The sequence below is a fragment of the Microcaecilia unicolor genome, chromosome 8 (genome assembly GCF_901765095.1).
Source record: "Microcaecilia unicolor chromosome 8, aMicUni1.1, whole genome shotgun sequence".
NCBI lineage: Eukaryota > Metazoa > Chordata > Amphibia > Gymnophiona > Siphonopidae > Microcaecilia > Microcaecilia unicolor.
This window is the reverse complement of record NC_044038.1, coordinates 84,366,006-84,392,682: the sequence shown is the minus strand read 5'-3', so window position 1 is coordinate 84,392,682 and position 26,677 is coordinate 84,366,006. Positions and strand designations below refer to the sequence as shown.

General features: G+C 44.9%; 1 protein-coding gene across 1 annotated transcript; it reads left to right on the top strand.

Moving 5' to 3' along the window:
* The first annotated feature begins 278 nt into the window (after positions 1-278).
* LOC115476435 (lens fiber membrane intrinsic protein-like) lies at positions 279-26,038 on the top strand. The gene is made up of 5 exons (XM_030212810.1): positions 279-359; positions 11,072-11,319; positions 19,471-19,617; positions 25,021-25,149; positions 25,644-26,038. Exons 2-5 carry the CDS (start codon positions 11,148-11,150, stop codon positions 25,700-25,702), a joined length of 507 nt encoding a protein of 168 aa, XP_030068670.1. The 5' UTR covers positions 279-359; positions 11,072-11,147; the 3' UTR covers positions 25,703-26,038.
* The last annotated feature ends 639 nt before the right edge of the window (positions 26,039-26,677 follow it).

The following is a 26,677-nucleotide window of genomic DNA, read 5'->3' as shown; positions in this document are numbered from 1 at the left end:
TCAGACCTGAACTTTACGCTTTCATTGCTGCTGTCCCTTTAGTACCTGTTCTGGGATGGGGCAGTGTGTGTATGTATATATGTGAAAGAGAGAAGGCCTTCAGTTTGCACTATTAACAGCTTGACACCCTATAATCACACTAACTCACCTCTAACTATAAAGAGGTCTCTGCTGAGCTGAGAATTTAACAGTTCCAGTCATCTGCAAAGTGCAGAGAGGGCTAGAAGTGTAATTTCCTCCCACAGAATTTTTAGCAGTGGTCCACAGGTCAGGCTCAGCAGCATACTGAGAGCCTGAGTCACTCATTTAGACAGGATACCACCATCTTCAAGACACTGAGCCTCAGAAACCTCCTGAAGGTAAGACACAGATACAGTTTAACAGCAAATTCTACATTTTATTCATCCTTTATTGCAGGGATGTAGACAGAGTATGTTTTAAAGTTTTTATGTAGACCTTTCTTTTAAACAGAGCTAAGCTACTACATGTGAGAAGCCCTCAAGAACACAGTACACGTGGTAGCATTTCACTAGTGGCCTATACCTGGGTAATATTACTTCCATTTCCCTGCTAGTAATATCTTTACTTATGTGTCGGAGCACACTGTGAGCTTTCCCTGTGGCTTAGTTACATAGACTGTCTTTTTTCCTGTCCTATGTGGTGATGGTTTTTTCCTGTTTAGCAGTTCCAAGTTCATCTTCCTAACTGAGGAATGGCCAAGTGGACTTTTGAGTCCCCAATGCATCATTGCTTATTCACCTTTAAGACCTAGTGTAAATTATTCTAATTGTATTTTAAGCTATTTTTTTATTTAGCAAATTATAACTATACCAGGAGTAGCCAATTTTTACAAGAAATTATTAACTGTAGGTCTGATTAGTTTTGGTTTGAAGCAATCCAAAAACATGACTGGAAAAATTAAAACAGAGAAGTGACTGGGACTATTCCCAGTCTTTCGTCTGGCAGTGCATTTGACCTATCCCCTGGCATCTGTACAGTAAAATAGAATAATCCAGAAAAGTGTGGCAGATCAATAGTACAAATACAATAAGTTAAGATATTTATACAATTTATTACATGAACTAGTCAGGGATTTAATATCAATGAGAGGTTAAGGGATGAGCTAATGAAACTACCTCAGTCATAAAACGTAGGTACTAGGACAATTCAAGTCTCTCCAGCAAAGCACAGTACTCGTTTTATCTTCTTCTGTTTTCACTAGTGATCTGCTACCATTTCTGCTGCTTTGACTTGTGCATGTCTTAGCCTCTCTTGTTATCTTGTAGAACAGAATAGTGCATTACTCTACAATAGAACTCACTGGCATGTTTCTAGCGTTCATACTCACTAAAGGAAAGACGGGAAAGCTAGGATAGGATAGAAGCATTTAGATATCTGATAGGCTTGAATAAAGTACCAAAAGGCAGGAGCAGCATGACGTTTACAACATGCAGAGGTATATTATTGGGTAGTGAGATTGGCTAGTCTCAGGGTTTGGATGAATCCTTTGAATACAACACCCTGGAAAGTCATAGAGATAGCACTCTTCACTGCTAATATAATGTTTTGATCGCTTGACACTTCTTATGAGAAGGCCTTCTAGGTTATATAGTCGTTTGTTAATTACTTCACAAGAAGTTAGGGTTAAGCAGAGAACTGATTTCTGTAATTGTGACCTTGTGCAATATACCCCCTTGATCTCTCTGTGTCCTTCCTTAAGGACTTCACCTATTGGAGAGGAGAAGGGCATCTTTGGGAATGTGAGGAAGTTATTTCTTATGAGCATCTCAGAATCCAAAGTTTTAACTGAGATCATTTAATCAAAACAAACAGTCACCATTAAGAGGCTACAGTGCAGCTTCACAGGATGGAAGTACAAAATGCAGAATGAGACTGATGTTTATTTGTTTTGCTTTTTTAACACACGATTCTGGGACACTTTTTCCCAAGGCAGGATTAAGGCATAGGCAAACTAGGTGCATGCTTGAGCCCTCGCTGATGTACTACTTAAGTGGCTCCTAAGACAGATTTTGCCCTGGTATGTCAACTTCTGGTAGAAAGAAGAGTAAGGGTGTGGTTTTCATTCAAATAAATCACATATGCATTTACAATATGATCATATAATTGTAGCAGGCTGTAAAAATGTGCTTTCCCATGCAACCACAGGAAAAACATTCAGGGTTCCTGCCCAAGAAAGGTGCCAATCAAATCAGAGTAGGAGGAGGTCTATTCAGAGAAAGTGACCCAATAGTATTGAAGTTTGAGCTTTTGAAGGGAAATATAAAATTCTGAGTTAAGGGAAGAGCCTTGTTCTTTTCTCTTTGGAGGTGGTACAGTAAGGAGCGTGTAGAAATACAGCAGATGGGTTAACCCACTCTGGGGCCCAAATGATTCTTGGCTTCCTGCTCTAGGAGCTAAGGAGAAGGAGGAAAAAAGCACAGGGATTGCCAGTCTGCTCCACAGCTGTCCCCGGAGGCACAGAGTACCCTGAAGGAAGAGGGGTCTAGTCATCAGAGAGACTTAATCCTGATCATCTGTCACTGCTTATCCCTGGAGGTCAGTAGCATGGAATCATGCTACACTTTGAGATCCTGTCAGGTACTTGTGACCTGGATTGGCCACTATTGGAAACAGGATTCTGAGCTAGATGGACCATTGGTCTTACCCAGTATGGCTATACTTATGTTCTTATAGTGCCAAAGAGTGAAGCAGTTACCGCAGAACAATCCTTATCAGGGAAAGGAACTGAGAGTGCAAAGCAGTGAAGCTGATGTGTGCTAATCCCTTAAGTAGCAGAGGATAAAAACTCACCTATGGTTTTCTCCACTAACCTGTTCAACAAGGGAAACCTAAGCACTTGGGAACCAATGAGTTATCAGAAGGTGAAAGAGAGAACAAAAGGAGAAGTAGGACACAGACGGACTAGTGATTAGGGAGAGGAGAAATACAGGGCTTAACCCTTGCCCACCAAGGTTAAATCAATTAATAAAGAATATAGATTAATGATCAACTAGGGAGGATAAAGTTATCTTCAGAAGGAGTAGGAAATTTTACAAATATTTAGCCTGTGGGTGAAGTATGAAAAATGTTTGAGTTTGAGGTAGAGTAATGTTCAGAGGATATGTGATACCTTTTGCAACTACTTCACATTATTGTCTTTTTATTTCTTCTCTTGCATACACTTGTACATTACTGGAGAGCTTATTAAAGAGACTTTTATTATAAAATTGAAATGGTCTCCCAGTTACTTTAATTTTGTTGTGGAAGCGCTGTGATGATTACTATTATACCTAATTATTAAGCTCATTGTCAGGGAATCCTTAAATAGTCTGTGTGTCTTGAAGAAGGAATTTAGGAGAGTTGAACAATTTTTAGCCACAAACCCTACAAATGATGTTCTGTACCAATCCCCAAGGGTATCCGTCAGCCTCACTAATCTAAGAGTTCCACTGTATAATCATATAATAAAACAACAAAAGGAACAACTAAAAACAAAAGGTTCGATATTCCCCTAAATTTGTGTCCTATTTTCACCCAAGCCTAGGAGCCTTTCAGCTGAAAATTAACTTAGAAGCTTAAAATTATGCGTATAAATGTAGGCCTGACCAGGAGAGCTGTAAGCTGCAAATGCACCCTGTGTGACATGCTAAACATGCTCCCCAACCATAGAAGATACCCCCAACTTTATATGCCTCCCCCAACTGAGTAGCCCCCCCCCCCCCCTTCAGGCCTACATTACACTCCCTGGTAGGTTCAGTGTGCAATCTGGGCAGGAGCATACCCAAAAAATAGTGCCCACAATCTTTAGCAATAGTCCCATGATACTACCCTAGGGGCTGACCCTAGTGGTAGTAATGCATGACTATTGCTAGTGGTCACAGGTACCATTTTTCTGCCATAGGGGCAGGGGAAGGAACAAGTGTGGTATGCTTCTGCCTATATTGCACATTGGACCAACCAGAGAGTGTAAGGTATGCCCAGGGGAGGGACCTACTAGGATAGGGAAGGCTTTTATGGTTGGGGGACTCGGGAGCCTAGGAGAGGGCCTATTGGAATATTGGGGGCTTCTATGGGGGCTTCTATGGTTGGAGAGCACAGGCAGGGGCCCAAACCTTGTTGTGGAAGGGGGTGTAATCAGGAGAAGGAATTGGGTAAGGGGGGGATCTGATATCCCCTTATATGGGTGTAACATGGTCAGATTTTCTCTTCCCCATTATCAGCTTTGACCCTGACATTTTTATTTTCAACTCATTTGTTCACCATTGCTGTAGGTAACCTCAAATTTCCTGTAAGAGGCTGAGAGAACACATCAGTATCTAATGTGGGTTTTGTGGTGAAGGCAGGTTGTACCACTGGGTATGTGTTTGTAAAGTTCTGAAACATATCTAGAGGACAGGAATGAAGGAAGGAGGGGTATATAGTCTCTTTCTTGTAAGAAAATGTGTCAGTGTGTGAAATGGGGAAGGGTTTTTGAGAGAACTGTGGCTGGAATGAATCATTTGAATTCTATATTCTCAGTGGGTGTTCAAGACAAATGATTAATTGAATAAGATTTATATAATGATTTAGGAAAATTTGGAACTGGAAAATTCTGCTTTGAATAATAATTTTAAGTGGAGTTTTTTTTGACTGATGATTGAAAATTCTAAAGCTCGTAGGAGATTGTTCTAAGCGGGCATCTGGACTCTGAGCAGTGAGGCCTTTTTCTCCACTTCATTTCATGAATATGAGTGGACATTACTGAGAATTATATATTCATAGAGCAAAATTTGTCTTACTTTTCGAAGGATTATTTTTTTCCCAATTTTAGGACCTCCATTCTTTTGCATATACCTTACATAGGACACTCCTTTTTTGGTCTCCTCCACAAAAGGTATTGTTCCAAGTGAATGCACACTGACTGTACTGGGAAACACTGCACTAGACAATTCCTAGTTCAACCTAATGGGACAGCTGGCCCTGTCTGCGAGCAGAACAGGATTACTAAATAGCTCATAGCTGATCAGGACGTGTTTGTCCAGTCCGGATCTTACTATCATAGCATGTATGCACTTCTAGCATCTGCTGTTCCAGGTCTGTGCATGCACTGCCGCTCAAAGAAGATATAGTGAAGTTTGTTCCACATGATAAAAAGCCATTGGTAAGCCAAAGTAAGATTCAAAAAGCTAAGTCTGGCTTCAAATTTGATGGCATGAATTCTACAAACTGAACCATGCTAGAAGTGTAGAAACAAACAGAGCAGATCTGTCCCAATTTGACTGCCCCTATCGGACCGACCGTTCACTTGTCTATTAGATTGTAAGCTCTTTGAGCAGGGACTGTCTCTCTTTGTTAAATTGTACAGCGCTGCGTAACCCTAGTAGCACTCTAGAAATGTTAAGTAGTATTAGTAGATCAGTAGCTGGTACAAACCAATTTTTTATTGTAGAGTTTCAACCTAATGCAATGCCCGACATGGGCCATATTTCGCCGACAGAGAAGCTGCATCAGGGGCTACAAAATAATAAATAATCAAACAACAAATATAAAAACTTAATTCACTTTTTCAGCACTTTTTAAGACTGGAGTTTTAGTGGTATCATTATTATATATTTCTTTATTAGTCAATAGAGGGGTTTGTGGCTTTTCTATTTGGCGCTATCTCATTTGCTATTACTTTATCAACTGTATTTTTGATTGTATAATTTGTATATATATTTTTTTATTTTATTTTTGAATAAGAGTTTATGAGATAGTAGCCTATTATTTAGTTGTTTTAGTTTTCTGTATTAGATAGTTTGGTGCCAGTTTTTTTAGTTGAACTTTAAACCCTGTGTGGGTAGATGTTATGCTTGCTTCACTTGCCATTTTTTTTCCAGCGATATCGACATGTATCTATGAGCACGCTGCCATTTCCTGGAGAGCAGTTGGTAATCCTTTAGTTAGCTTTTTAGTTATATTATGCATATGTTGCCATCTTCTGGCGAGTAGCAGTTAGAGCAGTCTCTTTTGATAATTTCAGTTTTGATTAGTGTGTAGTGACTTTGCTGGTGCTTCATCCATAAGGGCAGTGGCGTAGCAAGGGCGGGGCAGTGGAGGCGGTCCGCCCCGGGTGTCAACGGGTGGGGGGGGTGCTCCGTCCACCCCCCCCCCCCCCCGGCGCAGCGCATCTCACTCCCCACGACAGTCCCCACCTGCCTACCAGCTGAGCTCCGGCCGACACCTCCAATCTGCAGCGCTGCTGACTTTAAATGAAGAAAACCGTCTCGTCCTTGGCCCTTCACTACTGAGTCCCGCCCTCTGATATAACTTCCTATTTCCTCGAGGGCAGGCCTCAGTGAGTGAAGGGCCAACGATGAGACGGTTTTCTTCATTTAAAGTCAGCAGCGCTGCAGATTGGAGGTGTCGGCCGGAGCTCAGCTGGTAGGCAGGTGGGGACTGTCGTGGGGAGTGAGATGCGCTGCGCCGGGGGGGGGGGGGGTGGACGGAGCACCCCCCCCCACCCAGTTGCGGCTCTATGCCATGGAGGCTATCTCTTCTCCCATACTCCCCGCCTAGTTGGCCGTGGAGGAGGCGTCGGGTTACTACTCTCGCCCTCCTGTAGCTTCCAACCTCTCCTCCTACCACAGTCTCACTGCTTCTCATCCTTTGAAGTCCACTCCATCCGTCTATTCTACCTGTTGCCACTCAGAGTGGCAGTCATTTACCGCCCCCCTGATAAATCCCTCCCTTCCTTCCTCACCGACTTCGATGCCTGGCTTTCTGTTTTTCTTGAACCCTCATCTCCATCCCTCATTCTCGGAGACTTCAACATACACGTTGATGACCTGTCCAACTCTCACGCTTCTCAGTTCCTCACTCTAACATCCTCCTTCAACCTCCAGCTATGTTCCACCACCCCTACTCACCGTGATGGCCATTGCCTTGACCTCGTCCTCTCCTCTTCCGGCTCACCCTCCAATTTCCACACCTCAGCTCTTCCTGTCTCTGATCATCACCTGATCACCTTCACACTTCTTCACCCTCCCCCTCAGCCCCGCCCAACATTAACCACTACTTCCAGGAATCTCCAGATTATTGACCCTCCCACCTTATCATCTAGTATTTCTAATCTCCTCCCCTCCATCATGTCCTCCGAGTCGGTTGACAAGGCTGTCTCCGCTTACAATGCCACTCTCTCCTCTGCTCTGGACACCCTTGCACCATCCACCTCCCGTCCCACAAGGCGTACTAATCCCCAGCCCTGGCTGACCCCTTGCATCCGTTACCTTTGCTCCTGCGCCCGATCTGCTGAACGCCTCTGGAGGAAATCTCGCACCCATTCAGATTTCCTTCACTACAAATTCATGCTATCCTCCTTCCAGTCCTCACTATTCCTTGCCAAACAGGACTATTACACCCAATTGACTAATTCTCTCAGCTCTAACCCTCGTCGTCTCTTCGCCACCCTTAACTCCCTCCTCAAAGTGCCCTCTGCTCCCACCCCCCCATCACTCTCTCCTCAATCACTGGCTGACTACTTCCGCGACAAGGTGCAAAAGATCAACCTTGAGTTCACTACCAAGCCACCTCCTCCTCTTCACCCTTCAACCCTCTCCCTCAACCAACCAACCCAGACCTCCTTCTCCTCCTTTCCTGATATCTCCGAGGAGGAAACCGCCCGCCTTCTTTCCTCCTCAAAATGCACCACTTGTTCCTCTGATCCCATCCCCACCAACTTACTTAACACCATCTCTCCTACTATCACCCCCTCCATCTGTCATATCCTCAACCTCTCTCTCTCCACTGCAACTGTCCCCGACACCTTCAAGCATGCTGTAGTCACGCCACTCCTCAAAAAACCATCACTAGACCCTACCTGTCCCTCCAACTACCGCCCCATCTCCCTCCTACCCTTCCTCTCCAAGACACTTGAGCGCGCAGTCCACAGCCGCTGCCTTGATTTTCTCTCCTCTCATGCCATCCTTGATCCGCTTCAATCCGGTTTTCGCCCTCTTCACTCGACAGAAACAGCACTTTCTAAAGTCTGTAATGACCTGTTCCTTGCCAAATCCAGAGGCCACTACTCCATCCTCATCCTCCTGGATCTATCCGCCGCTTTTGACACTGTCAATCATGACTTACTTCTTGCCACACTGTCCTCATTTGGGTTCCAGGGCTCTGTCCTCTCCTGGTTCTCCTCCTATCTCTCCCACCGCACCTTCAAAGTTCACTCTCATGGATCTTCCTCCACCCCCATCCCCTTATCTGTTGGTGTTCCCCAGGGATCGGTCCTTGGACCCCTTCTCTTCTCAATCTACACCTCTTCCCTGGGCTCCCTGATCTCATCTCATGGTTTCCAGTATCATCTCTATGCTGATGACACCCAACTGTATCTCTCCACACCAGACATCACCACGGAGACCCAGGCAAAGGTATCGGCATGCTTATCCGACATTGCTGCCTGGATGTCCAACCGCCACCTGAAACTGAACATGTCCAAGACCGAGCTTATCGTCTTTCCACCAAAACCCACTTCTCCTCTTCCTCCACTTTCTATCTCAGTTGATAACACCCTCATCCTCCCCGTCTCATCTGCCCGCAACCTCGGAGTCATCTTTGACTCCTCTCTCTCCTTCTCTGCGCATATCCAGCAGATAGCCAAGACCTGTCGCTTCTTCCTCTTTAACATCAGCAAAATTCGCCCTTTCCTCTCTGAACACACCACCCGAACTCTCGTCCACGCTCTCATTACCTCTCGCCTGGACTACTGCAACTTACTCCTCACCGGCCTCCCACTTAGCCATCTATCCCCCCTTCAGTCTGTTCAGAACTCTGCTGCACGTCTCATATTCCGCCAGAACCGATATACTCATATCACCCCTCTCCTCAGGTCACTTCACTGGCTTCCGATCAGATACCGCATTAATTCAAGCTTCTCCTTCTTACCTACAAATGCACTCAGTCTGCTGCCCCTCACTACCTCTCTACCCTCATCTCCCCTTACGTTCCCGCCCGTAACCTCCGTTCACAGGATAAATCCCTCCTCTCAGTACCCTTCTCCACCACCGCCAACTCCAGGCTCCGCTCATTCTGCCTCGCCTCACCCTATGCATGGAACAACCTTCCTGAACCCTTACGCCAAGCCCCCTCCCTGCCCGTCTTCAAGTCTTTGCTTAAAGCCCACCTCTTCAATGCTGCGTTCGGCACCTAACCCTTACCGTTCAGTGAATCCAGACTGCCCCAATTTGACTGCCCCTATCGGACCGACCGTTCACTTGTCTATTAGATTGTAAGCTCTTTGAGCAGGGACTGTCTCTCTTTGTTAAATTGTACAGCGCTGCGTAACCCTAGTAGCGCTCTAGAAATGTTAAGTAGTAGTAGTAGTAGTTTTCTTCATTTAAAGTCAGCAGCGCTGCAGATTGGAGGTGCCGGCCGGAGCTCAGCTGGTAGGCAGGTGGGGACTGTCGTGGGGAGTGAGAGGTGCTGCGCAGGGGGGGGGGGGTTAGGGTCCACACCAGGGGGGGTGCCAACGCCAGGGGGGGTGCCGTTCCACGCCGGGGGGGGCGCCATGTTGCACTGCACCCGGGGGGGGGGGGGGTGCGTGCAGCGGCGATCCGCCCCGGGTGTCAGCCAAGCATGGAACGCCACTGCATAAGGGCATTAGGGGGCCCTTTTACAGAGCGGCAATATTCCCAATGTGGGTTTACCGCTCAATCTTCCGAGACTACCGCCAGCCCAACGTGGCCGCCGGTGGTAGTCCTGCCCCGAGAGTGCGCCATTTCCAGGGTTAAAAGAAATCCCCAGGAAATGGCTTGCACGGCAGTAACCAGGAGGTAATCAGGCATCGTCATGCGCTGCCCGGTTACTGCCGGGTTAGCGCTGGAGCCTACCCTCAGGTAGGACCAGGGCAGTGGGAGTGTTGGCTGCGGCAGCAGGGACAGCGGGGGGTGTCAGGCAGCAGCTGGATGGGGGGCCCAGACCACCCTCAGTGCCCAGGGGCCCAGACCACCCTCAGTCTGCCCCTGCTGGCACGTAAATGCTGACACACTAGTATTCTGTAATGGAGTCCAACTGGCCGAAATTCAGCCTGCGGGAGGCAGGCCAGCTAAGTCCCATGATCAGCACTGAGCCTAGATATTGAATGCCGAGCCATTTCTGGTGACTGGCACTGAATATTCGGGGGTTTTGGCTGGTTTAAACCTTACTGGCCAAGTTAATATTCAACACTAGCCAGTTAGGTTTGTAGCAGCCAAAGATAATAATAAAAGCATATAAATTATTTGTTTAATACCTCTATATTGTGGAAATGGTCATTTATATGCTTTTATTATGTGTATAATTTATATAAATGCTTTGTTATACAGTTACTATTGTTTTTTACATATATGTTATGTTTGTTTTTATTGATTACTGTTTATTATTTTTATATGTTTTTGTGCTAGACCCCTGAGGCAGGCGTTTGTATGCCGAAACACGGCCATTTGTTGGGTCGCTTTCAGAATAAAAAGAATTACATTTATCTCCATCCTGAAGGCCCAGTGTTGCTTTTTTTTTTGTTACTGTTTATGCCTGTATGCTGTTTTACCCTCTCTTCTGTGACTCTGACTATTTGCCATTCCCCATCTCGAGACAGGCTCTGCAATGATGTGCAAACTTGTCACTGTCATTATGAGATATTAGTGTAGACCCACTTATAACCCAAAACTCAAGTGACTAGATGCTCTATGTTATTGGAGACAGGCTTTTCCAGTTCGGGCTTTACCCCATTACATGGCCTTGTCCTTCCAATTTCTCTTTGAAAGCAAAACCTACATCTATAGATGGAAAGGAGGAAAACCAGGACTGGCTCAGCCCAGCGCTTATGACCTGAAATTTGTTGGTAGCCCTAGCTATGAATTCTTTCTTTTCCAGTACCTCTTGCATGCTTCATCCTGAGAATATCCAGGTTTCAATGGGCTCATGGAAGCCAAAACAGTATGTGGCTTTCATAGTCCGAATGGAGTTCGGATGGTAGAAAGCCAAGGCTTCATTTTTAAAGTATGTCAAAAGTCGTTGAATAGAAAGAAATGTATTCACTGTCCTCCCACCTGTTTTCCCATTCCTGTCCTAGGAAACAGGTAACAACTCCAGGCTGGACATTTAAGGCAGCGTCCACAGCTCACAGATACACCTGATACACCTGCCAAATGTGGCGTAAACTCACCGGCACTGTGCTTCTCAGTATCAGCTCTATCCTGCTGCTTATCTCGCTGGTGACAGACTACTGGGTAGTGATATATGATAAGGATAACAGAGCGCACTGGGGTCTCTGGCAAATGTGCTCTTTGGGAGTGTGCCAGAACATAAACTCCACCATCGGTAAGGAAAAAATCCATGATTCCAATACTCAATGAAGTGTGAAAAGCAATCAAGGTTTTGTCATTGAACTGAAAGATTTTGGGATTGAGTCTTAAATCGATGACATTTATTGAATTGAATTTGATTGATTGGAATTCTCTGCCCAAGCAATTAAGGTACTTAGAAGATTATCTGAGATTCCGTAAATTACTAAGGGCTTTTCTATTAAGTATATGTCTTATCAAAAGACAAAAATCTAATGTTGCCATCTCTTTTATATGTTTCAACACAACCAATACTCTAGCCTAGCTTCATGACAAACACACAGTTATTCCTATGTTATGATTAATTATCTGACTGTATCATTTTTTGATGTTTTTCTTGAATGTAAGCCACATTGAACCTGAGCTTGTTCGGGATAATGTGGAATACAAATGTCATAAATAAATAAATACATTACTGGAATTCAAACCCCAAAGACTCTCACTACAGTATCTGACCAGGTTCTAGAGTGTGTTAGTAATATCTAGAGGTCTTATCCTTTATGTGTCATCATCTTCCTGCAGAATTATTCCTCTTTCTGTCTGTGAGCAGGCCCTATGCAGGGTATCACACACTGTAAGACTAATGGGCTCATTTTCAAACGAGAAGGACGCCCATCTTTCGACATAAATCAGAAGATGGACATCCTTCTCTCAGAAACGTCCAAATCGGTATAATCGAAAGCTGATTTTTGTATGTCCCCAACTGCACTCCATCGCGGGGATGACCAAAGTTCCTGGGGGCATGTCGAAGGCATAGCGAAGGCGGGACTTGGGCGTGCCTAACACTTGGACGTCCTTGACCCATAATGGAAAAAAAAGGTGTCCCTGACGAGCACTTGGATGACTTTACCTGGTTCTGTTTTTCTTGCAACCAACTTTTTCCCCCCTTTTTTTTGTGTCATCTTCGCTGTTTTTGACTGCCCTTTCTTGCAACCAAGCCATAAAAAGGTGCCCAAACTGACCAGATGACCACCGTAGGGAATCAGGGATTACCTCCCCTTACTCCCCCAGTGGTCACTAACCCCCTCCCACCCTCAAAAAAAATCTTTTAAAATATTTTGTGCCAGCCTCAGTGCCAGCCTCAAATGTCATACTCAGCTCCATCGCAGCAGTATGCAGGTCCCTGGAGCAGTTTTAGTGGGTGCAGTGCACTTCAGGCAGGCGGACCCAGGCCCATCCCCCCCCCCCCCCACCTGTTACACTTGTGGTGGTAAATGTGAGCCCTCCAAAACCCACCAGAAACCCACTGTACCCACATCTAGGTGCCCCCCTTCACCCTTAAGGGCTATGGTAGTGGTGTACAGTTGTGGGTAGGGGGTTCTGAGGGGCTCAGCACACAAGGTAAGGGAGCTATGTACCTGGGAGCAATTTATGAAGTCCACTGCAGTGCCCCCTAGGGTGCCCGGTTGGTGTTCTGGCATGTCAGGGGGACCAGTGCACTATGAATGTTGGCTCCTCCCATGACCAAAGGGCTTGCATTTGGTCGTTTCTGAGATGGGTGTCCTTGGTTTCCATTATCACTGAAAATCAGAAACGACCAAGTCTAGGGACGACCATCTCGAAGGACAACCTAAATTTCAAGATTTGGGCATCCCTGATCGTATTATCGAAATGAAAGATAGACGCCCATCTTGTTTCAATAATACGGGTTTCCCCGCCCCTTCGCCGGCATGTTTTGCGAGGACGTCCTCAGCAAAACTTGGGCGTCCCTTTCGATTATGCCCCTCCACGTGAACTTTCACCCTTGTCCTGCCTCCTTCATTTAACTTTCAGGCTCATAGTCCCCTGACTCCATTATTTTGATAATTCAGCTCAGCAGTCATGAGAATCCCACCCCATCCTTCCCATAACAATTCTATGCAAACATCATGTAACTGGTTGTAGGGAGAACAAGTCTCAAAAGCCATATACTTAAGTAAATACCAATTTGTCCAGGTAAAAGAGCTTTTGGTAAATTGCTGAAAGCAAGTTCAAAGGGAAAATATGCTTATAGTTTCCCTGTGAGAACTACAGCAGATCCAGAGCCCACAGATAAAATTACTTGCGGACTTAGCACCAAAATATACAGTTTTGAAAATCAATCCCCTCCTCTCCACTTTTAAGTATTCATCTTGTTTCATATTATATACATTGTACAAAGCATGTCTAGTGCATTTGTCATCTGTGATTTTTTTTTTACAACGGGGGAGGGGAGGGGTGGTGTAACCATATGTTGCCTGTGAGCATCAGGGTGGGTTATTATAGAATATTTTCAGACTGGTTTCAGGTTAGGGCTGGGACTAGCAAAAACTAGGAGGCCAAATGGAACTTTTCTCCACACACTCATCACACCTCTACCAGTCAATAATGCAGTCCACAAATGAATATAACTTCCAAACCATGAAGGGTTTACTCAAATTTGGAGATCAGATAACTGATATAATGCTTCAGAGCAACTATTGATATGAACTGTATCCATCAGACAGGTGCAGGTAACACAAATAGTAACAGATACAGCCTTTTGGGTTCTCCTCTCTAATTCTTTATTCTTAGTTATTAGGCTCAGGGTAAAACTAGCTGCCTCCAGAGGGTGTTGGAGGCTTTACCTTGGCTGATCTTCTAGGACTCTCCCTAGTCCCTGCTATCTCTTTCTCAGGCTGGATTGTATAACACCTCTGCTCTTCTTCTTGCTCTCTATGAATGATGTGGCGGTGGGCCAGTTCCCCATTCTGGTGTAAACCTTAAGCAAGCTCTGTGCCTGGTTCCCAGAAACTGTGCTAGTCAGAGACCTTTCTGTCGGAATGCTGCAGCCAAAAGGTTAATAGTTAGATTCTGTCCCCTTGCAGTGGTGTTAAAGGAATGGTCAAGTACTCAAAGCCAAAACCCTGGTCCCATTACTGAGAAGTGCAGTGGCTGGGGATCTAGAGCCAAAGACAAAGAACCTTCCCCTAGGTTGGGTATTTATACCAGTCTGTATTTTATTTCCAAGAAATGTATCCTCCCACTCTTTCATTCAGGAAGGAGAACGCAGTCCCTGTTCCAGAAACCATGGTAGACCAACTCAAAGTTCCTGTATTGCTCAACAGGCGGAACTTTAGCTGTCTCTACACTGGAAAAAAAAATCAAGAAATACATACAACTTCTAAACTGAAAGAAACCCATACTACATTGGCCGAAGGTAATCTCTGAAATAGCTGGCTGGCCTGAACTAGGATTTCTCCCTTTCCTGCTCACATTACAAAAACTATTCAGATTCTACTGTCACCCCAGTAACAGTGACACAAGTTTCCTCCATTACCAGGCACATTGTGAAGTAACTCAAAACCTTGGAAAAAAAGTCATTCAGAACTTATATACTAAACCTATCAGACCAACCCAGCACATGAGAAAGTAATTCTATAACAGGGTGCCTATTTTATGCTTGTTCTACAAAGGAAAGAAGGTGCCTACTTTTCCTTATTGAATACTAGTGCAAGTGGCCAAAAACATGTTTACATCTAAGGCATGATCACTTATATGTGCACTATGGTGGTAACTGAATCCCTATGTTTACAAATCAGCTCTGCCCAGGCACTACCCAAACTCCGCCTGTGCATACGCTCACCAGCAAAGTGCACACCATCAAATCATGGCACAAATTTTCCACCAGTCGATATTTTATAAGAAGTCATTACATGTACAAGTAACCACTTAAGTGACTAGAATACTGCCATTTACACACTTTCCTGCTGCCTAAAACTAAGGCGACTTCTTACATCATTACCCCTTAACTGTCAGGATTCAAACAGCAATAACTGATCGCAGTGGTATAGCTAGGACTAAATATGCCCTGGGTGAAAAAATTAAGATGGACCCCTATAAAACCATCTCTTCCAAGGGGGTGGGGAGGAGGAATTCCTTCAGAGCAGCAATAAACATCCATAATTGTCTGACAACATACAGAAAAATAAATAAAAGTAAAATAGTCACAATTAATACCTTTAAAATTGTAGAGGGATATGAACCTGGGTGCCCTAGTATACAGTCCACTGAACTGACCACTAGGCTGCTCCTCTGCTCTATATATGGCCATTTTTTGAAAACAAAATGCTGCCAGACAGATGTCCTTGTCCCTGTTTTTTTTTTTGGGGTGGGGGGGGGGCATTTCAGTTTGTAAAATGGCTGTTCATTTTGGGCATTCTCATGTAATTTTGAACAGAAACCCCAACATATTTCCTGTTTGAAAATGCCTATGAGATGGACATTATGAACAAGACATCTCAATTTGGACATCCTTTTGAAAATGATCCTTATTACAAACACTAGTTATACTGCCATTAATGTCCAAAGGCTATATAAACAGGGAAAGGGGAAAGGAAAACCTAAAAGAGAGAGAGAGAGAGAGAGAGAGAGAGAGAGCACTATGGGCAATGAAATCGAACTGTCCTTGACCTGTGTAATTCCATTGTTCTGGTTTCTCTGGATCTTTCACCTGCCTTCGATCTAGTAGCCCCTCCTCCTTCTCTACTGCCTGTATGACCTTGGAATTTGGGGGACACTTCTAAAACGGTCTACTTCCTACCTGAATTGCCAGTCCTACCAGGCCCCCAATGGCTCTTCTCTCTCTACATCTGATCCTATCTCCTGTGGTGTCCTACTGGGGTCCCTTCTGGCCCCTAATCTCTTTGATATTTTTCTTGCCCCTCTGGCTCTACTTAAACCTGAAAGCACTCACTCACACACACATACATACATACACACATACACACACACACACAAACACACACATATACATACACACACACATGCATACTCACACACATACAGTCTTAGTGCTGGGAGCTTATTATCTGGAAAGCTGTCATTCCAGTTGGATAGTTTCCATCTGGAACCTGGTCAAATTTTTCTGAGTGTCACTGCTGTGTGTAAATGTGAGTGATAGGTTTCTGCCCTCTCAACATATCGTCACCATCACAGTTATCTTTTGAACTGTTTCCAACTTCTGTTTCAATATAAAGGAAAATGTGCCTTATGGTTCAGTTCTTTCCCTTCTGCAATCAGTCGCAATTGGCAAAGATGTGGCAACTGGATGCTTAAGAGTTTCACTGACTTTTCTGCTGCCATTCTCCCTCCAGCGCTGGCAATTCCCATAGCCAGCCTTCTGCCAGCTTGCATCGTCGGGGCCTCTCCTCAGGCGCGTCTCACCTCTGCGGAAAACAGGAAGTTGCAGAGTAGGCGGGATGCGCCTGAGGAGAGGCCCCGACGATGCAAGCTAGCAGAAGGCTGGCTATGGGAATTGCCAGCGCTGGAAGGAGAACGGCGCTTTTCAGGGCAGTAAAAGACTAAAAGTGACGAGATCATGCGGACAGGGCGCGGGGGCGGCAGCGGCGGAGGAAAATACAATTTTGTTTTGGCATCGGGGCTGCATGTGGAGGAGGAGGAGGCAGGCGAGGAAAGGTCACAGCTTGGCTGGGGAGGCTTAGCCTCCCCAAGCCTCTTATACGGGGCGCCTATGTCCCTATCCTTCTCCCTGTGTGCCTGTCGCTATGGTCCTCCATGCCTAGGGTTACCATGAGGGGCATAATCGAAAGGCACCTCCACAAACATAACAGGTGGGGGGGGGGGGGGGACCTTGGTCCGCCTGCCTGAAGTGCACTACACCCATTAAAACTGCTCCAGGGACCTGCATACTGCTATGATGGAGCTGAGTATGACATCTGAAGCCGGCATACAGGCTGGCAAAAAATATTTTTAAAGATATTTTTTGAGGGTGAGAGGGGGTTAGTGACCACTGGGGGAGTAAAGGGAGGTCATTCCCGATTCTCTTCGGTGGTCATCTGGTCATTTCGGCCACCTCTTTGTGCTTTGGTCGTAAGAAAAACACAACCAGGTAAAGTCGTCCAAGTGCTCGTCAGGTACACCCTTTTTTTTCCATTATGGGTCGAGGACGTCCATGTGTTAGGCATGCCCAAGTCCTGCCTTCGCTACGCCTCCGATACGCCCCCTTGAACTTTGGCCGTCCCTGCGACGGAAAGCAGTTGGGGATGTCCAAAATCAGATTTCGATTATACCAATTTGGACGACCCTATGAAAAGGACGCCCATCTTCCGATTTGTGTCGAAAGATGGGCGTCCTTCTCTTTTGAAAATGAGCCTGCATATGGCTCCAAATAAAGAACAGATTGAGTCAGTCCAGGTTTTACTTCCGTTGAAAACAATGAAAGTAAAACATGGACTGGCTCCACAGCATCTCTTCCCTGTTACAGTCCCTCCTCATCCCCCGTCTTCAGTTTCTCCCCTCTCTCTTCCTTTCCTCCCCATCCCTAACCTCCTCCCTCCTGCTATGGTCTGGTATTTCTCTCTCTCTCCCTTCCTCTATTGGTCCAGCTTCTCTCTCCACACTGGTCCAGTCCTTCTCTGTCTCTCTCTCTCTCTCACTATCTCTATTACCTCTGCCTCTGCTTCTCCACTCCCCCTCCATAGGGGAGCATCTCTCCCCCTCCCCCCAGGCAGGTCCGGTATATCTTCTTTTTCTTCCCCCTCCCCTTGGCTTTGGATCTCTCTCTCTCTCTTTCTTTCTCTTTTCTCTCTGCTTTTCCTCCCCAAGTCAAGCATCTCTCCCTCTCCCCCCTACCAGGGAGCAGGCCTGGCATGAGTCACCACACCATTTATTTATTTATTACTACTTATTTACCACCTTTCTGAAGGAATTCACTCAAGGCGGTATACAGTAAGAATAAATCAAACATGAGTAATAGACAATTACAGCAGTAAAAACATTCAAATAACAATACAAAGTATGGCATAGTATACTACTTACAATGTCAACACAATACGTAATAGAGCATTTTTTTTTTGTGACACTGTGCAGGTTCTTGGAAAATGTTTCAGTAGATTCTGCATAACATCCCTCCCACCAGGCATTGAAATGGTACATATTTTATAAGATTCCTTTAAGCCAGCCAAATTCCTGTCCAGTTAAACTCTTTTGAATATCAACCCCTAAATTAATTTCAGACTGGGAAGGATTCATAGCAATTTCATGTTATTTATTTATTTATTTATTTCACATGCTTGATGTACCACATGGGGCCTAGCCAAGGCTTCAATGTGGTTTACAAAAAACAAATTAAAAGTAGGGCATAGAAGAAAAAGAAATGGAAAACAGCAAAAGAAAAAAAGGGAAGAAGAATGGGGGGGATGGTCACTGTGGAATGATAAGGGGGAAGGGGAGGAGACAGAGAAAGCTGAGGGAGAAAATCAGAAAAATCGGGCAAAGGGGGAGGGTTATGAGAGGGGGGGGGGGGTCAAATGTAGTTCTGAAAAGGTGAGGAGTTTTTAGTGCCAGTTTGAAAGATGTAATGGTGGGTTGATCCCAAATCGTTCGTGGGAGCTCATTCCAGAATTTAGGACCTAAATAGCTAAAAGCAGAATCTCAAGTACTGGTAAGAATGATAGAAGAGAATGGTGGTAAGGAAAGAAGATTATTATCAGCCGATCTGAGACAACATAAAGAAGAGTAGGGAATAAGATACCTGCTCAGATAGAGAGGAGCAGAAAGGGACCTAGATTTATATACCAATAGTAGAATCTTGATTATTATTCAAGAGGAAATAGGAAGCCAGAGTTCAGAAATCAAAAGAGGAGAGACATGATCAAAACGTTGTGAACTGTGAAGTGATTTGACTGCTGTTGATTGGATGAGTTATAGGGCAGTGGTTTTCAAACCTGTCCTAAGGAACCTCCAATCAATCAGGTTTTCAGGATAACCCTAATGAATATGCATTTGAGAGGTTTGCATATAGTGGAGGTAGCAGACATGCACATCTGTCTCATGCATATTCATTGTGGGTATCCTGAAAATCTATCTGTCTGGTGGTCCTCCAGGACAGGTTTGAGAACCACTGTTAATAGGGGAGAGGCTGAACTAATCTGGGTCTTACCTCATTGCCTCTATAGACATATAGTGCCAAGTTGTCTAAGAAAAACATGAACTACAAGTGCATAGATGGAATGAGGGTAAAACCTGGTCTGGATTTCATGATGATCTGGAATGACTGGCAGTCCTAAGTCTAGATTCAGTCATTCATAGTCAGAGCTGTCACTATGAAGGCTGGTGACCTGTGAACTCAGCGAGCAGATTTCAAGCTGACCCTCTTCTTTTTCCCCAGAGTATGTGGTCTTGGTCAAAGGCTGCTTGTCCTTTTCTGCTGTCCTGAATGCCCTTGCTATCCTTGTGGCCATCTCCTCCTTTGCTAAGTGGCAAATCAGACACATTACCGGGGTCCTGGTGACCAGCATCTTCACTTTTTTCACAGGTACGCAGCTCACTCTAAATGTAGTGCTACCAGTTGACTGTATTTGACCAGGATGGGCTGAGTAGGGTTTAGAGTTCTGGATTTAGGGTCGAGTTAGGACACATTTCTTTCAGCATTTTTAAATATTATTTATTGTCTTGAATATTCCTGCACTTTTTAGTGTTTTTTCTTAAATTTGCTAATGGTCTTGAACCATTTTTTTTGTGTTTGATCTTTATTGCTTAGCAAGATTCTTGGGTTTTCAAATTTTGCTTGCTTTTCTCTGTTATCCTTCCCTGTTCCTATCACATCAATGCCATTTCTACAATAATTAACAGGGGGAAAGCAAATTGCAACAGGAAAGTCAGTCCTAGCTGAAGGGGGAAGAATTGTTGGTAGGAGATTTTATTTATCCCACCTACAGAATCAGTGAGAAGTGAAGAAACTGTGAATACCTTTCATGGAGCGCTGCTTGAATAAATGAGTGAAGGGGGTGACACTGCACCTGGTACTCACAAGTAGAGCCCCCACCTGAGCACTGGTTATTATCAGATAGTATGGTTTGATATAACAACCAAACAGAGAAGGCATTGCATGAAGCTCAAGGCCCTGAATTTCAAAAATGCTGACTTTGCTAAATGTGCAGTGCTCATAGGATAGGAGTGGGTAGGTGACGTGGAAGAACAGTGAGCAAAGTTAAAGAAGTTATAAATATGCAACAAATCTTTATGCCAGAAAAGTAAATAGAAGTATCTGATGTGGTTCTCCAAAAAAGTGGCAGAAAGTGAAAGGACAAAGAGTTTAGCATTCAAGAGGTTCAAAGACTCTCAAAAAGAACACACTGAAGAATATCAGTTTAAAGCTGAAATAAATTGTGGGCCCAATATTCAAAATGATTTAAATGGCCAGGACAGGCTCCTGGCCATTTAAATCACTTGTCCATGGCTAACCAAGCATTTTCAGCGGCACTTTAACTGGATAGTGCCACTGAAAGTGCCTGGTTAGCGCTTCGGCTATTTTGGGGTCATTCCAGCGGCGGAGTCGCTAGTCAAGATAACCTAATAAATAGGCCCACATAAAACGCAGTCCTATTGTTATGTGGTTCTTCATAGCCAGTCAAGTACTGAATATCGTACTTAACGGGCTATGTTTTAGCTCGCTCTCTATATCCAGAAATTCAATGCTGGAGCCCAGATGTGGCCTGGCATTGAATTTCCATGATAACCCCATGATAACAAAAGTGAGTGTTAGAAAAGAAAGCTAAAGAAGTAAAGCAAGGTGACAACATTTCTGTGGAGGAGTAGCCTAGTGGTTAATGCAGCAGACTTCAATCCTGGCAGACTAGGTTCAATTCCCACTGCAGCTCCTTTGGACTCTGGGCAAACCACTTAACCCTCTGTTGCTGCAGGTACAAATAAGCAGGGGCGTATCTGCGTGGGGCCTCAGGGGCCTGGGCCCCCGCAGATTTTGCCCTGGCCCCCCCTACCGCCATCAACCCTCCCCCGCTGCCGTTCTTACTTTTGCTGGCGGGGGACCCCAACCCCCGCCAGCCGAGGTCTGCTTCCACCTGCCGCTGCCTTCAAAACTTCTTCTTCAGCCGGCGGGGGACCCCAAACCCCCGCCAGCCGCCCCGCGCTGTTTAAAATTCATCTTCGGCCTCCGTGGCCGTGCTGCTGGGATAGGCGGCGCTGTTGAAATCCACTTCGGAGTCTGACGTCGTTGTACGTTGTACGTGCTGCGACGTCAGACTCCGAAGTGGATTTCAACAGCGCCGCCTATCCCAGCAGCACGGCCACGGAGGCCGAAGATGAATTTTAAACAGCGCGGGGCGGCTGGCGGGGGTTTGGGGTCCCCCGCCGGCTGAAGAAGAAGTTTTGAAGGCAGCGGCAGGTGGAAGCAGACCTCGGCTGGCGGGGGTTGGGGTCCCCCGCCAGCAAAAGTAAGAACGGCAGCGGGGGAGGGTTGGCGGCGGGAGGGGGGTGGAGAGACTAAGTTATTGGTGGCGGTGGGGGCTCGGCGGCGGCGGCGGCGGGGGGGGCGGGGGGGGCGCTAAAATGTGCCCCCTCCCTCTGGCTCTGGCCCCCCCTACCGCCGGAGTCCAGATACGCCCCTGCAAATAAGTACCTGTATATACTATGTAAACTGCCTTGAATGTAATTGCAAAAACCACAGACAAGTAGTATATCAAGTTCCATTCCCCCCACCCTTTTTTTTCATGTATGCAGAGAACAAGAGGAAGAAAGGCGGGGATAACCAACAATATCAATGAATATAAGACCCAATGTCATAAAGAACTTATCAGTGGCGTACCTAGGGTAGTTGACATCTGGGGCTGGTCATTTTTTAACACCCCCCTCCAAAATCCAGTACTAGGCATACCGAGAATACAAAACACTCAGGACCTATAGAGCAATTCTACCATACCATAAGCAATAATTTCTACGAGTCACACAAGGAAAAGGAAAGCATCATAAACACTACAGTGAGCACTAGAACATCAATTCACCTATTGTAAAACAAAACCAGACAGAATAGTACAGATTGTCGATCCTGCACAGTCAATGCCAACTGAAAGCCATGTCTTTTTCACAAACACAGATACACCCTAATCCACTATAGAACAAGTAATCATAAACTTTCTATTTAGACAAAAATTAAACTGAACCCCCAAGATGCCAGACTCTGCATACAATGCAACACCAGAGAAATAGAAAATGTCCCCTAGTACTGTGCAAAATATAAAGACAGCAGATGTAAATTTGAAAAAACTAACAAATACCAATCACCACTTTACAATTTAACAAATAGAAATAAAACAAATATAGAAAATAAAATAATACCATTATATTGGACTAATACATTTAGCTTCCAGAGGCCAAAACCTCCTTCCTCAGGTCAATACAGTATAGTGCTGTTACAGTACCTTATCCTGACCTGAGAAAGGGGGTTTTCTTCTCCGAAAGTTAGTCAAAATGTATTAAAATTAGTCCAATAAAAAGATTATCTTATTTACATGTTCTATTATAAACATTTATTAACACAGCTACAATACTACTTTATCCTAAAGCAAAACAATAAAAATATATAGTTTATTTACAGTTTGTCATTGGTTTCTGCTTTCCTCATCTTCTTTTCACTGTCTTTCTTCCATTCAGCATCTGTCTTCGCTCTCTCTCTGCCATGTAGTGTCTGCCCTCTCTGCTGTCCCCACCATCCAATGTCTGCCCTCTCTCCCTGCCCCTTCCATCCACTGTCTGCCCTCTCCCTACCTTCCATCCACATCTGCCCTTTCTCTTCCTTCCATCCACATCTGCCCTTTATCTCTGTCCCTTCCATCCACCATCTGCCCCTGTCTGCCCTCTCTCTCTCTCCCCCTTTCATCCACTGTCTGCCCTTTCTATCCCTTCCATCCACTGTCTGCCCTTTCTCTCTGCCCCTTCAACCCACCATTTGCCCTCCCTCCCCCTTCCATCCAGGATCTGTCCCCTCCCTCTCTCTGCCCCCTCTTTTCGGCCCCCAGTTCCAACCCCATTATCCCACCTGCCCCTAGTTCCAGCCCCAGCCCACATCTCCCACATGCCCCCCCTTTTCACTCCCCAGTTTTAGCCCCACTATCCCACCAGTCCCCGGTTTCAACCCCAGCCCTTTTTCTCCCATCAGTCCCGAGCTTCAGCCCCCAGCCAATTCTCCCTGTCCTCTTTTCAGCCTCCAGTCCCCAGTTTCAGCTCCTGCCCCTTTCCAGCCCCCAGTTCCAGTACTAGCTCCCTTATCCCACCTACCCTCTTCAGCCCCCAGTTCCAGTCCCCTTCATCCACATGCCTTGTATTAGGGCCCCCCCCTTTTCAGCACCAGACCCATTCTCCCACCTGCCCCAGGCATGGCCCCATTCTCCCTCCTGTTCCCTTCTCAGACCCCAGTTCCAGCTCCAGGCCCCTTCTCCCATCTGAGCCCCCCTCCCCGACCCAGTCCTCTTCTCCCACCTGAGCCACCCCTCCCTGCTGCAGTCCCCATCTGCCTACCTTCAGCTCCGTGGACGACAGCCCTCTTCTCCCTGCAACCCAGCACCCTGCCGTAAAATAAAAAATCTGTGAAGCAGCAGTGCAGCGCCTCATGTCTGCATGTAAAAGAAGCAAATTGCCTCATCGAGCCTTCCCTCACTGTGTCCCGCCCTCCTCTGATGTAACTTCCTATTTTTTTCAATTTTTCAAATATATATATATATATATATATATATATATATATATATATATATATATATATATATATATATATATATATATATATATATATATAATTAGAATATTCAAGCAACTTAGCTTTTAACTTTCCAATTGCAGGACTGCTAGCCAACATGTGGCATGTTTTGCATCTGGCTGCATCAGGGTTCGGTCTGCTGAAATTTACAAACAAAAATATTTTATTGCAATCAATATTTAAAACATGAAGATTGCTCAGAGTATTCACACACTACTCACTCGCCAACATCGCATACCATAAGAATTCAAACTTTAGAATATGGTGGCTAGGAAGAAACCTTTTAAATCTATCACATTATCCCAACCACCCCAAAAGAACCAATTGGAACATCTGAACAACTCAGCCAGTATCCAATAGGAATTCAACAAACAATATTTCAAAATAAAAACGCCCAATCTAACTCATTATTTAAACCCCCAGGATTTAAGGTGTCTAGCATATAGATCCAATGCTGCTCTTTATAATTTATCATTTTTTTTAATATCACCACCCTCCCACCCTAACTCAAATTTATCAATAACATGCCAACGCAAGTCCTGTATTGTATGTTTAAAATCCAACTAGCAGATAGGCAGGCATAAGCAATTTAACCAGGCAGGAGTCTCTGTGTTTTTTAAACATATTCATAAATGATTGAAATTTATAAAATCATGAGCAGAATGGAACAGATAAAAAAGGAAATGTTTAATCTTTCAAACAACACTAAAATTAGAGGACATGCCATGAAACTAACAACCAGCAGATTGAAACGATATTGTGGAAAGTGATTTTTCATGCAGCATATAATTAAGCTGTGGGATCTATTACCAGAGAATGCAATAGTTTGGACAAGTTTCTGGAGGAAAAGTTCATGAAAAATTATTAGGCAGATAGATTTCAGAGAGGCATTGTTTATCCCTGGAAATGAGTTTTGAGAAATGTCTGTGATCTTCTTTTTGGGATCTCCCAGGTACTTGTTCAAGTTCATCTTTATTTATTTTGATATACTACCACAAGGAATGTACCAGCTTAGTGGTACAGTGAACCGGCCACTGTTGGAGAGAGAATCCTGACTCAGTGTGGTTTTTCTTATGTTCTTATGATGTGGGGTAGTAGATGTTGGGTTCTGTGTGAGATGATTGCTATAGTGCACTGGTTGACTGCTCTTTCTTCTCCCTTTGCTTCTAGCTCTCTTTGTGCTTGTTGCCATGGCTGTGTACACCAGTGAGACACCAGGAATGGTACTGGCCAATTCCTGGGGCTATTCCTGGTCCTTCATATTGGGCTGGACAGCTCTTGTATTCCTTATTAGTGCAGGTAAGTGACCTACTGCATTAAATATCAGTGAAGAAAGTGCTCTTAAGCTTAAGAAGCAAAATGCTAATCTTTCACTTCTAGACAGTCCAATATGTGGCATGAACTGGAGGTTGTCAGTGAAATGACATGCTTTTTAATAATGAAACAGCTTAATTTGTTTGTATGGTGTAACTTTACTTCCTATAACTAGATTATTTATTTGGATTTTACTCACACCTTTTTCAATGGTACCTCAAGGTGAGTACATTCAGGTGTCCCTGTAGGGCTCACACTCTAAGTTTGTACCTGAGCAATGGAGGGTTAAATGACTTGCCGAAGATCACAAGGGGCACCAGTGGGATTTGAACCAGGCACCACTGCATGTCAAGACCAGTGCTCTAACCGTTAGACCACTCCTCTACTTATGTAAAAAGAACCTGTTCTCCTCTATCCCTGGAGACACAGATTTAAGTTTCAACACTACTTAACATCTCTCTTTCTCTGTCTCTCCTCAGATATATTTCTATGCTTCGACCACTACTACTCCTCCACTACTAATTATGAGAGCTTATAATGCAGCTGATTCCAGACCATCCTCTGTCCAACAGGATAAAAGCTACGATTAACTCTGCAGAGAAGAGAACTAGAAGCCAAAGCTTACTTTTTGTCTAGATGAAGAAAACCAGTGTCAGGAGACTAAGCAGAGCCTGGCCTGGTTTTACCTCCCTCCCATTGTATCTCTTATGTTCTAAATGAGAAAGAAATAAGTCTCATAAATATAATGGAAGTAAACCAGGTCTGGCCCAACATATCCCTCATGACATGGATACACCTGGTCCCCTGAGCACTATAAAGTTAATGCAATAAACTGAAACCTGTCACCTGTACGGTGTGGTTTTTTTTTTTTGTAATTCGCCTTGAGTGAATTCCTTCAAAAAGGCAGTAAATAAATCCTAATAAATAATAATAAATTTTTCTTGCCAGCCCAATGATGTCATAACTAAACTATGTAAGCCACATTGAGCCTACAAATAGGTGGGAAAATGTGGGATACAAATGCAATAAATAAATAAACTTGGAAAGAATCCTATATAATAATTCTCACCTCCAACGTTCTGACTTGCCTGGGACCATGGCTCATTCCAAGTTGGTCTGCTAGGCTCTGTAGATCAGGCTGACATCACCGTAGCCATTATGATGTCAACTTCAGAACCCGGGGGAAAAAAAACATGCCTCACAGCTGATCCATGTCCAGAGGAGGGTCGCTGGACATGGGTGGCTGGAGGGGGGACAGAGGAGAGAGGAGGGTCGCTGGACATGGGTGGCTGGAGGGGGCAGGGGAGAGAGGAGGGTCACTGGATATGGGTGGCTGCAGGGGGGGCAGGGGTCCGCTGGACATGGGGGACAGGGGGAGAGGAGGGTCGCTGGACATGGGTGGCTGCAGGGGAGCTGAGGAAAACCTTGCTAGCGCCCATTTCATTTGTGTCAGACATGGGCCTTTTTTACTAGTTACACATAAAAGGTTGAGAAATGTCTGTCTATCTGAAAA

Excerpts from the sequence above, each read along its gene's own strand:
- LOC115476435 (XM_030212810.1), top strand. The coding sequence starts at position 11,148 with ATGTGGCGTAAACTCACCGGCACTGTGCTTCTCAGTATCAGCTCTATC. Across the intron at positions 19,618-25,020 it reads CATCTTCACTTTTTTCACAG|CTCTCTTTGTGCTTGTTGCC; the intron begins GTACGCAGCTCA and ends CTTTGCTTCTAG. Across the intron at positions 25,150-25,643 it reads TGTATTCCTTATTAGTGCAG|ATATATTTCTATGCTTCGAC; the intron begins GTAAGTGACCTA and ends GTCTCTCCTCAG.